This window comes from Podarcis bocagei, assembly GCF_964188305.1.
Source record: "Podarcis bocagei genome assembly, chromosome: 12".
Lineage (NCBI taxonomy): Eukaryota > Metazoa > Chordata > Lepidosauria > Squamata > Lacertidae > Podarcis > Podarcis bocagei.
Window position 1 is genome coordinate 48268507 of NC_138137.1, and position 13155 is coordinate 48281661.

General features: G+C 41.4%; 1 protein-coding gene across 1 annotated transcript in view; it reads left to right on the top strand.

Annotated features, from left to right (window-relative positions):
- The window catches only part of PTPRN2 (protein tyrosine phosphatase receptor type N2), a 630954-nt gene that overhangs the window by 342162 nt on the left and 275637 nt on the right, over positions 1-13155 (top strand). Inside the window, exon 12 of the mRNA XM_081163514.1 lies at positions 2540-2604. Within this exon, the coding sequence (XP_081019640.1) occupies positions 2540-2604 (65 nt within the window). The remainder of the gene's footprint in view (positions 1-2539; positions 2605-13155) is intronic.

Genomic DNA, 13155 nt, shown 5'->3' on the forward strand with positions numbered 1-13155 from the left:
CTTGAAAGCAAAGAGAGGGAAACATTTCTGAAGCACTAGAAATAAGTGCAAGAACTAGAATGCAAGGGGAGTGTTCAAAAGTTTATGGGATTAAGAAGACTGGTAGAAATGGGCAAAGAGCTGAATGTTCATGGCAAATTCCATATCTTTAGACACTGAGGCCATCCCCACCCCGAGAAAGAAATCAACAAGATGGTCAACTGAATGAAGTTCAGCCCTTAGGCACGGAGACCTCCATGTGATTTGTTTCAAGAATATGGAGCTGACAGTAGTCTTCTGACCTAAACAGATTTCAATGAGGGTATGATTGAATGAACAAGTACCTCCACATGAGTGAGGCATATACAGTGGTACCTTGGTTTACTAACTTAATCCATTCTGGAAGTCTGTTCTTAAACCATAGCGTTCTCAAACCAAGGTGTGCTTTCCCATAGCAGCGGGGGACTCAATTTACAAATGGAACACACTCAACAGGAAGCGGAACATGTTCTTATTCCAAGGCAAAGTTCACAAACCAAAACACCGGGTATTCAGCATTCTTAATTCAAGTTGTTCATAAACTAAGCTGTTCTTAAACCAAGGTAACACTGTACATGCTTTCATTATTTATTTACTTTCTTATATTGAAATGTATATCCCACATTTCTAAGCAAAAATAACCACCTAAGGTAGCTTACGTTACATTAGGGTAAAGCAATATAACTGTTGGGTTTTAGCATTTGTAATTTGGTTAAAAGAATAAATACTAGAAATGGCATAATAAAAGGAGAATTCCCTAGATGAGATTTAGGGCAAGTACTCTTTGGTGAGAGAGCTTCAGCAGAGATTTTTAAATTGCAGCACATGTGGTAAAGTAAAGCATGGAAATACAGGTTGTTAGACCTTTACAATATCCCTTTCTAAGTCACTTTCAAAACTCTCCACTTATCTTAGTATAGAAAGAGACCATATGTTTGGTAAATTTACTGGCAAACTCTTCAGACGTCAGATTTTCCATACTGTAGCAAGACAACACAGGCAGCAAAACCTAGCTTAGTTTCAAAGTGGTTGGTAAATGTTTCGACATTATTTCTATGGAATGACAAAGATGGCTTGCTAAAGCCATGCATTGTAAGCTTGGAGCATCCAGCTTAGATGTCTTTACTGGTTGAGTTCACATAGTGGAAAGGGAGAGAACAAAGAGTTTGGTAACCCTTCCAAGGTGACAGTAAGTGACCTAGCTAAGCCTGGCAGGACAGCTTATTCTATGGTCTTAACCCCTTCATGAATTAAGTAGAGTTAAGCATGTTGATTATATGAGGCTAGATATATCCCACAATAACAAAGTAAAATAAAATATGATCAAGGATGAACCAGCAATGACAGAAATCCTGCCTCCAGTCAGGAGGGGCGAGACTGGTATACACAGTTTGTCCTCTCTTTTGAATGCTAGAATAGAGCATTAGACAGGATTCCAATCCAATGAAGTAACTAAGTTTTGAAAGGCTATGGCCAGGTCTGACTTAAGAATGGATGCAATTGATGAACCAGACAGAGCTGGCCATTGCCATCACCTCTTGACCCAAGAGCAACACTACATTCAGGAATGCCTTTCAAGTGTTAGACTTGTTACTTTAGGAAGAGTGCAATTCAGTGCAGAGCAGACTGGACACCTCATCTAATATCACTAGAACCTCTGACCAGCAAGATGATTGGCCCTGGTGTATAAAATCAGCAGCTTTATCTGATATCTACCAGATTGCAAGAACACCAGCAGACCCATGTGGTCTAGCAACTGATTGCATGAGGACTGAAGTCTCAGGAGAACACCATATCTTTAAAGTACATTTAGCACACATTTTAAAACATATGGCTTCCCCCTAAAAAAAACCTCCTAGGAGCTGTAGTTTATCCCTCACAGAACTACAGTTCCTAGCACCCTTTACCAACTATAGTACCAATAATTTTGAGGAGAAGACATGTGCTTTAAATTGATTGTGTCCATAAGTGGATGGACTCTGATATTAGCTGCAAAGCCCTGTGGGTCCTACTACTTCTTAGTAATGGCTCCCTGGCTGAAGAACATCCTCTGCCAAGTGTTTTGGCTGCCATCTTTCGGATCCAGCAGAAAACATTCGTCTGCCTCTAGGACTTTTGAGTGCTGATATCTATATATAGAACCATATGTGGAAATTCTATGATTTTGGTTTATATATTGTTATCTGACCTGAGGTGATCTGATGGACAGGATGTGAACCCTATTAATTAGTTGAAAACTCTGTTTCTTAGTTTATGTATGCTATGTGACGATTAGAGCCAGTTGGTCTAAGAACTTGAGTCCAGGTTCAAATGTTTAGCTATGGTTTAAATGATTAGCTGAGGGCACATTTTGATTCTTCATCCCATCTCTGTAAAACTGAAATAATCCAACTGACAGGGATTCTGTGTGGATGAACGTGGGAAAACATTTGGCATCTCAGCAGTGATGAAAGTGTACGATGCAAAATCCTTTCATTCTCAACTTTCCTTTAACTCTGCCGTTCTTTAATTTTCCTAACAGCTGACAACAAAGACAAGCTTGAAAAAGCAACAGGACTGAAAATTTTGCAGATTGGCATGGGGGAGGTAGGTGACTACAGTACATGTCATTATCTAAAATGCTTGATTTGTTATTTTATAAGATCCTAGATCTTGCGGATGTTCGTATGTGAACTGTATTAATCATCCTAAGGGCTTATAAAAATTCTGATTATTAGACCGTTGTATCTGTCATAATACAATATCACATTCCACCTACCATATGAGTAAATCTTTGTGGCCTTTAAGAAATAGATTTCCTAGCTTTGTAGTATGTCAGGAGCAAAATCCCCTAGGACGAACAAAGCAATTGATGTGTCTGATTATTCCCACCTGGTTTCACTCAAGTTCTGTTTCATCTCAAGATCCGCAGGGACCTAAATCTGATGTATTTGTCCTTCCAATATGTAGATGAGCCTGCTTGTGAACTGCTATTTTTTTTTAAGTATAAATATAACACATTTCTAAGTCATTATACTCACATCACTAGGCAAAAAATAAATAAATCAGAACACAACCCTGTACTGATAGCTCATCATTTATTAATGAAGATTTTCCAGAACTTTCCATGAATTACACCAGATTGTAAATTCTGTTGTTATGTTTACAAAGAAGTAACAGGCCACTTTTAGCATTTCTACAGAAGTTTATTCCTCTCTGAGAGAGGGGAATCCCCACTGTTCCTCTTACACTGTTCAGGTGTCCCTTGTAATATTTTTACTTCTAAATGACTCGATAGCATGCACACTTACGTTGTCTAGGTTACGGAAGGCCTGTCCTCAGAACGCAATAGAATAGCAACCTTTATTTCAATTGCAATGCAACCTAGAACATGACTTGCCTGAAAACCAAGCAGTGTGTGTGAGAGAGAGAGGGGGAGTGGCAGAGAAATTCAACAGGGACAGGAAGTGGGCCCATCAATTGTATCCTTGCATATGTAAGAGATAAAGTGCTCTTGATAGTCAGGAATTCATTGTGATAGGTGGATCAAGAGCTCCAGATAATCAGCTGGGATTGCAAGGATGTCTGAAAGCATCTGTGGTATATTGGAGGCTCTGATCGCCTAAAGGAAAGCCACCACAACCTACATGCCTTCCAACTATTCCACATCAAGAGTTTCTTGCATTGCAGTGAAACAACAAGCAGCCACATCTGGGAGCTTTGAAGCCCTATCCTGTGCATGCTTACTAAGGGCCAAACTGTATGTGATGCTCTAAAATCACTTGCAATTGTGGTGAATAGCAGATAAAGGGGACTGGCCAGGTTTAGGACTATCACATGCATGGGAGACGGCCCTCTGCTCCCTTCACTGTTGATCCTGACAAAAGTATAAGCCGCTATTTGAAATTACTGGTTCCAGAGATCAGGGTCCCAGTGGCAATGGCTGCCATTTAAAAGTGGGAGAAACATGCAAACAGCTGCCAATGAGGATTGACTCTAAAAAGCACATCTTGTTTGGTTAAATGAGACTTAATCCCAAGCAAGGTTTAAAGGGAGTCTTTACAGAGTCAGGGATACAGAGTTCTTGCTGCATTTTTTTATTTGCAAGGTGAACGTTCTTGGGCAGAATGCAGCTGGTGAGCAAACAGTGGGCAGAGATGCAGTCTCTATACACTGAAGTGGGGAGGAAAGGCAGGGGTTTGTTCCTCTTTTAATTAGATAATCTGTTTTCTGCTGGATTTAACTAGTGTCTTTTTTACTTATCAGCATATTTAAATGTTTTATGTAATCCACTTCGATTTCTTTTAAGAAGCGGGATGTACATAAAATAAACAAGCAAATGCATAAACATAAAAGTCTGCGATTACTTGTGCTACATCTTAGTTGTACATATATGTTTAACACGTGCACCAAACCTACGCATGTATGCATGAGCTATGCATTTAAAAATGCAGTTCAAGTCTTTTATTTATTGTGCTTCATACTTCAAGTCATGACATATGCCTGTCTTATTTCATGTGTTCGGAGGGAAGGCTCCCTGACGTAAGGAATTGTTCCTTGACATATATAGCTAAGCACGTAATTCGAAGGCAGCAACCTTAGCAGACTTACCTGGAGGTAAATTCTATTGAAATCAATAGCGCTTGCTTCCAGATAATGTGTTTAGGATTGGGGTGTTTGTGGGAAAAGTAATTAACCCTTGGGCATTTAAACAGGTTAGCAGCTTTCCAGATGCAATTCTGATTTTACTGAAGTCAATGGGATTGCTTTTCTGAACTGGCATCTGTGCTAGAAGGTTACAGAGCAGGGATTTTTTTTCTGCAAATGAGTGTGTGCCTACTGGAGACAAGACTGCAAGATTATTATCTGCGCTGATGTAATTAAGCGAGGAAATTTGAAGCATAGCACATAATTGTGAAAACACGTCTTCAAGGTATAATGCAGCTGTGTATTGCGGCTCAAAGAAAATTAGTAACAGTATCACAAACAGCAAGTATTCACAGTCGTGTCACGGTGTCTTATTATGTAAGTCCCATGAGATTTCAACCTTCACACACACTGATAAAAAGGGTAGCACCCTTGGTTCGGATGACCCCGACTTGCCACCAGCATTGCTAGATCAGTTCTATCAAAACCATACTATTTGCATTCTCTATACTGTAATACTAAGAGTTTGTTAAAATGTTCTGGTGTTTTTTTTAAATGACCATTAATGTGCACATAACCAATCTAGTTTGTCCTGTTTGTTTGTAGCTTTTTTTAAAAAAAATGTAATCCTTACCTTTCTCCACGGAACTCAGGAGGGCAGCAGGTTGTATCCCATATTTTTCATACTCATACTCTGTGATGTAGGTTAGGCTTAGAGACAATTACTGACCCAAGACTGGGATGAAGTGGCGCTGTGATCCAAACCACAGAACCTCTTGGGCTTGCTGATCGGAAGGCCGGCAGTTCAAATCCCCATGACAGGGTGAGCTCCTGTTGCTCTGTCCCAGCTCCTGCCAACCTAGCAGTTCAAAAACCACACCAGTGCAATTAGATAAATAGGTACCACTGCGGCGAGAAGGTAAATAGTGTTTCCATGCGCTCTGGCTTCTGTCACGGTGTTCTGTTGCACCAGAAGCAGTTTAGTCATGCTGGTCACATGACCTGGAAAGATTTACAGAAGCCATCCTGGTTTCTGATTTGACCCCAGAATGTCCTGCATTTGCTTAGAAAGTCCTTATTTTCAAGGGAGAAATGTTGGAGGGTATAGAGTCATGTGACCCCCAAGCTAAGAAGATAGGTAAAACTATACTACCTTTGGAACTCATCTGAAAGCAGCCCTGTATAGGGAAGTTTTTAGTGTTCCATGTTTTGTGATGGTTTTATATATGTCGAAACCCCCCAGAATGGCTGGGGGAACCCAGTCAGATAGGCAGGGTAAAACTGTGATGATGATGATGATGATGATGATGATGATGATGGACCGGAGTAAAGATAAAGGTAGAAAGAAGGAACTGCAAGAAGGGTATCAATGGGATATAGCTTAAATCGTGGTGGAGGGAAGTCAGAATGATGTTATGATAATTAATACTTTTGGAGAAATGTATTTACGTCTTGATATTTTATTGTCTACATCTGTTTATTTTGCGATGTCTTTTTTTTTCTTTCTTCTTGTGATTTTAAAAGAGTGAATATTGGAAATAAAAGTTATTATTAAAAAAAAAAAAGATGATGATGGACCGGGATGTCCCTATTTTCATTAGAGAAATGTTGGAAGGTATGGAGGTAGTCTTTCGAGGAGTGGTTTTGGCCACAAAGGGAAAGGCCAAGCACAAGTTAGACAATAATGTGGCAAGAATACCAGCCTATGCTAATCTAAGGTCTATATGTGAAAGTACCTATGGAATAGAAGCCTGCCTGTGCATATTTACCCCAAAGTAAGTCTCAGTGGGATTTATTACTATGCAAGTATGCACAGGATTGCAGATATTCAAATGATACAAGGGCTGCAGTTGTTCGAGCAATCCTGCTTAAATCAAGCATAAAATGATCTGTGGAAAAGTCCTGCAAACACTACAGATATTATCTTTATTTGAAACTGAAACGTGACAATGACTTCCAGGACGACTCTTCTATGATTAAAGCTAATCACACGCCCATCCAGTGCAACTCCCTCTGTCACTTATCAAAGTGTTTATCCCCCCTTGAATACTGCACAGAAGAAGTATTTTGACTTGTGACTGACAGGTCGCAGCTTCAGCTCTGAAACGGGTTGTCTCCTGTAATCTCTTCTCTTATCTTGCGATTCATCTGTTTTCGTGCACGTTTTGCATAAGGAAATGACAGGGAACTATGATAATAAAAAGTTATAAATGGCTCCTGAAATTCAGAGGCAGCTATCAGTTTATTCTGATACGTGTTGTGCTCTTGAAACATTGCGAAAAGCACAATAGTGAAGTGTCATGTTGCCTCATGAATCCCTCTGTATCGGAACAGCGCGTGTGATTTTTAAACTAGCAGAATTGTGAAGTGATTGAGCGGTTGCCATGGTAGCAGCAGTAATTCCTTTTTTCTTTTTTTTATTCAGCAACATGTAAAATGAAAGAGGGAAGGTATATGCCTTGTGGCTGTGGGGATGCATATGTCCTATTTTGCTTTTGTTTGGGCTATTTAAAAATAATAATCAATACATGGAACATATGTTAATCCAAGTTACGTTTGTATTTGAGCTTGACAATGTTGTTGGTTTTTAACCATAGACTGTCCTCTGAAAGGAAGCAAAGAGCTAAAAGGAAAAGGCTAGCAGAAAACCCGTTGGCTGCATGTTGGAACATGAATGCAGAATTAAAATTGAGGGTGTTTTGTTTTACGATCCAGTATGCCATACAATATAGACCCTGGTTGCAAAAAACGTGCTATGCTTATGCATTGTTTGGGGAAATTGCTAACCTGTATGGGGTTGCTCCACCAAAGATTAAAAATGACTGACCTCAACCTTTGTTATAATGGTTTTGGTGAACTGAAGGATAGCTGATTCGTGAGCTTTTGCACCCTTTTTCTATGTGCACAAATCTTTCTCACAACTTCTAAAGAGGTGGCTCCCGTTCTTTGGATTGTAAATAGCCATACTGAATATTAACATAGTAATCAGCTGGGACCTATTGAAGTTAATGGACCTCGGTTATTCATGTCTATTAATTTCAGTGGGTGAGTATGACTGGCATTGGATACAACAGTGTGTGTGTGTGTGTGTGCGTGTGTGTGTGTGTGTTACTAAGGTACCAAATGTTGTTGTTGGTGTCTGTCTGTCTTGAGAGAGAATGGAGTGTACCTTCATGGATGAACTCAAACCACTGCATTAGCAGCCCAGAAGTGACCTCCATGGGACGCAAGCCTGGCAGTGTGTGTGGAGGTCCTGGGCTGCCCAGACCACAAGGCTCCCTATTTCGGTTCTAATGTGGTCCAAAGGAAAGCAGAACAATGTGTTCTGTGCCAGCTTAGCTGCAGGAGTCGCTGGAAGGAGGCATCCAACTGTCTTAAGGACTCCAATCTGGATTTGTATAGTGTTTACTCCTTAGCCTTTTTTTGTCCCAACGATTTTCCAGAAGGCAGCCAAGGTTTAGGACCAGAGTTTTCCTTCTCCTAGATGGTCTGCCTTCCTATACTGATGAGCCCCATCTTCCCCACACTTCTCTCTACAGTATGTGTAGAAAACACTTCTTGACCATTGGACCTACTGTTGGTCTCATTCACTCAATCCGTCGGAACCTGTCTTCACATGCAGGGGAAGACCCTAACTCAACAAGGGTTTGAGACCCATTGACTACCCTCACCTGGTTTAACTGGCCAGTCAAAGCTGTTTCCCAGGGCATGACCACTGTCACATGCTGACAGCTTCTGAGAACCACAAGTGAGAGCTGAGTGCAGGGTGGGGACCAAAGGTGGACAAAGACAAACTACCCCAGAAGGAGCATGACATGTCCCCCATCAGAGGTACTACCCCTCCCCTAATACCCCATACACCCCAAGGTACCAAATGACTGCTCCAACATTAGTATACATTTTAATTCTACTGGTCTATCCCAGTCCTGTGGTTCTCTAATTGTCAAAGAGGCATTGCTTTTTTCTGTCTTTAGAGCATGTCTTTCATCTTCAGTGGGAACTATCTACCACCATAAAAGAAATAACTGAGCCCTTCAGGCAGTATTATGCTTTTGATCTCCTCCATAAATCTCATTGTTATCAGAGTCCTGCTATCATCAAGTTGGGGGAGAGTGGAGTTAAAAAAACCCAGTTTTTGGAGGCGTACCTAGACCACAGGCTGGGTAGTGTAATGTAGGGAGTAGAACTCTTATTATAGAACTACTGGCCCCAGCCTAGTGGCACCACAGAGCATTTTATTATATTTAGGCTTAGGGCTGGATCACACATCCACATCTGTGACCTGCCAACTGCCTGAAAAAGAAACCATAGGGAGGCTGCTCCATATGCCCTGTCTTTTAGTGTTTTTAAAATTATATTTCTGTTTCAGGAGAACCAGTGCTTACATTATAACTTCTTTATAGGCTCTGGTGGTTTTTCGCCACACTAGCTCAGACTGCTAAAATGTGGGTTTTCTACTATCATGGGAAGGTGGGTCATGGCTAGCTGGGTGCAGGTTGCCTCCATGCAGTTGTATTTTCAAGGGGCTACCACCCCATGGCGTTCACACATTCATAAGACTTTGTAAACCTTTTGTGGGAATTCACTGAGATGAACTTCAGGATCCTTCCCCCAAGTTGGAAGTTTTTATTGTTCTTGTTGTTACCTTCAGTGGGTGCATTTCAGTGGTTTTAGACTGGGCTTAATGGCTTTACAAGGCACCCTCTTTAGATGGTTTTTGTTTTACTTCACTTCGAAATGTCCTGCTGCATCTGGGGGGGCCGCCTTGCTCATTGTATTGAGTGGGATCCTGGATGTCAGCTCCAAAATCCTGTTCTGATGGTACCACTGGTAAAGATGGTTACGGTGATTAAGAATTTAATAATATTCATTTTTTATCACATATATAGGTAAAGGTAAAGGGACTCCTGGCCATTAGGTCCAGTTGTGGCCGACTCTGGGGTTGCGGCACTCATCTTGCTTTATTGGCCGAGGGAGCTGGCGTACAGCTTCTGGGTCATGTGGCCAGCATGACTAAGCTGCTTCTGGCGAACCAGAGCAGTGCACGGAAACGCCGTTTACCTTCCCGCTGGAGCGGTACCTATTTATCTACTTGCACTTTGACGTGCTTTCAAACTGCTAGGTTGGCAGGAGCTGGGACCAAGCAACGGGAGCTCACCCCGTCACGGGGATTCGAACCACTGACCTTCTGATCGGCAAGTCCTAGGCTCTGTAGTTTAACCCACAGCGCCACCTGCGTCCCTATCGCATATATAAACCTGATATTAACAACAATAGGTTGTATGTAGAAGTTTGTTCAGGTGCATAACTTGGCCCTCCAGGTGTTGTTGGACTTTAGCTCTCATCATCCCAGACCATTGCCCTACCAGCTGTGGCTGATGGGAGTTGGAGTCCAACAAAATTTGAAAGGCCACAGGTTCCCCGGCCCTGACTTAGAGAGTGCTTCTTCCCATTATGAGCACCTTCTTTGCTTGTTAGTATAATCTCGGGGCTCCTTCATGGATCACTGCCTTGTCATGGAGAAAGGGCTTGACTATCTCAGAGAAGCTATGAGCTATGCTGTGCAGGGCCACCCAAAACAGACAGGTCATAATGGAGAGTTTTGACTAAACGTGATCCACCTGGAGCAGGAACCAACAAGCCACTCCAGTATCCCTGCCAAGAAAACTCCATGGACAAAAACAACAGGCATATACAAGTTATGACGCTGGAAGATGAGCCCCTCAGGTCGGAAGGCATCCAACATGCTACTGATGAAGAAAACCTATCCATTCTTAAGGAAATCAGCCCTGAGTGCTCACTGGAAGGACAGATCCTGAAGCTGAGGCTCCAATACTTTGGCCACCTCATGAGAAAAGACCCTGATGCTGGGCTGTGTCCCTCCGCCCACTGCCGGCACACTACAAGGACCCGGATTCCCTCCCACAAAGCAGCCCCCCCCCCAGATAAGGGGAGCTGACCTATTTGACAAGGCATTTGGCTTGGATGATTGAGAAGCTAATGGGCCAATTTATTTAGTTTTGTTTTATTGTTTTAGAATGTTATTGTGAATCACCTTAAGAGTGTGGGCCATTTAAAAATGCTGCCATTCAACCGCTGACATAAAATTAGTTGACATATAGATTATTGTAAACTGATCTTGTTGCTTTTAAGGGCCCTTGCTTCCAAACAGTTGTCGAGCTAATGCGTTCATAAGAATAAGAAAATACACTTCCAGTCAAAGTAAGAAAATCAGTTGCACGGAGGTGAAAATTCTTAATATTATCCCAATCAGGAAACACTGAATTTTGTTATATTTCCCCTTCTTTGTGAGATGTCATGCGGGCTCTGTGTGTGTGTGTGTGTGTGTGTGTGTGTGTGTGTGTGTGTGTGAGAGAGAGAGAGAGAGAGAGAGAGAGAGAGAGAGAGTCCATATCCATGTGAGCAGTGAGCAGGAAAGATAATGAATTTATTTTATAAATGCTATTGATGTTTCCATGATGCCATTTTCAGCTGGGACATAAAAGATGCTGATTGTTAAACTGCTAATTTACAGATTCCCCTAAAGAGAATGCAAACAAATTCTGGTGCACAAAAGCTCTGCTCTCCTATACAATGTTCAGTTTTTAATTTCCAGTCCATCTTAACATTATGGCGATGAAAAACAATACTTAATCCCTCGTTAACACATGAATAAGTGGAAACTGTCATTTTTCCACCAAACAATAATGGGATTATCTCGAGAACTGTCAGTTTATGTGAAAACATTATGTTGCCCAAATTTTCATAAAAATTAGCAGTGGATAATATTCAAGATCAGAGCAATGGAAAGAGCAAAAAAAAGGGGGGATCTGCATTCTTGGTAATAAATATTCATATTTGTCTGCTCAGGAGATAAAAATCTAATCAAGGGGCTATTGATGCGCTGGCGCTCTCTCTCTCTCTTTTAAACCAAGATGTTTCATCTAAATTGGGTTTGATATGGAAATTAGTCCCACTCCAAGTCCTCGAGGCCATGAACATGCTGGGAGAACACTAGAGGTGACCAGTGTATCAGATGCTGCTTCTGGCATCTGCTGCTGCAGAGAAGAAATCAGTGGCAGCAGGGTGGGGGTGGGGTTTGGATCTATCAAGAACCGGCTTCCTAGGAAAATAGCATGTATATGTGTGTGTGTGTGTGTGTGTGTGTGTGTGTGTGTTATATAATAAAAAATTATATTGGTAGTGGTAGCGGTAGTGGTAGTGGTAGTAGCATTTACACACGAATTCTGTCTAAGTAAGTATAGGGTTGAAATAAATGTGGGTTCTCCACCCACATCCTGCTTTTGTTGACAATTACCATAAATCAGAAGACATTCTGCATGATACTGGATGAAATATGGGTGATTTAAAAATGGGAGGATAACTGCAGAATGTTGCTTTGGGGGCGTTTTCTTATGTTTGTGCGTTTCGGTGCCCATGCACAGAAACAGCTAGCTCTTGAAGCAATGCATTCTTTTGCTTGATTTCTGTGCCGTTGACGTCAGAGTTTTAAGGTGCATTAGGCTACTGTACATTTCATGCGGTGTTGAGAAATACTGCATTGTGGAGTTCTCTTTGAAACGAAATGTTAGCGTGCTTAATAATATGTTTCCAAGTGTTATGAATAGTTTTTTCTTATGAGAAAATCTGAGGTGTAGCATGAACATCGGACAGGATTGGTAAACACTGGGTTTGATCTTGAAGGTATGCAAAAAAATACCATGGAGATGTCAAAGCACTATCCCATCATTTTCACAAGCACTTTAAACCATGGTATTTATATTTGAAATCTGAAATATGTAGAAGGGCTGCCTTAGAGCGAGTTGGACCCGTGATCTGTCTGGTTGAGCATTATCTACTTTCACAGGCAGCAGTTCTCCAGGGTCTCAGGTAGAGTTCTTTTACAACAGCTGCCATGCAATTCTTTCAACTAGAAATAATGGAGATTCACGGGGAGGGGGATATATTCTGTATGCAAATTATGTGCTCTGCCACTGAACTGTAGACCCTTTCAGAAAGTATTCTGTGATAAGAAACTTTTTATTTACCTAAAAGATCTATATGCTATGCTATCACCATGTTCTCACTATAGCTTACAACAAAGAAGAGGGAAAGCAAATTAAGAACGTTTACAATAAACGGATAAAACATAAGAGAAGCATAAAAAATATAGCCTGTACAAAAAGGAATTTAAAGGACGAACAGATTAAAAGGCCTTGGAAAGAGAATATAAAGAAGGTGCCAAATGGGCCTCTTTGGGGAGGGTATTCCATAACCAAAGTATCTCCACTAAATGGGCCCTTTCTCCGGTGGCCACCTGCCACACATCACCCAGAGGCTGCACCCAAAAAAAGTGCCTCAGAAGAAGGCCATAAGATTCAGAGAGGTGCATATGGAGACAGATGAGTGGTCTCATTCCATGAAGGCCTTCAAAGGTCAAAACCAGAACTTTGAAGTGGGCACAGAATTTAGGTGAAAAACAGTGAAGTTGGTTATGCACTAGTGCTTCTA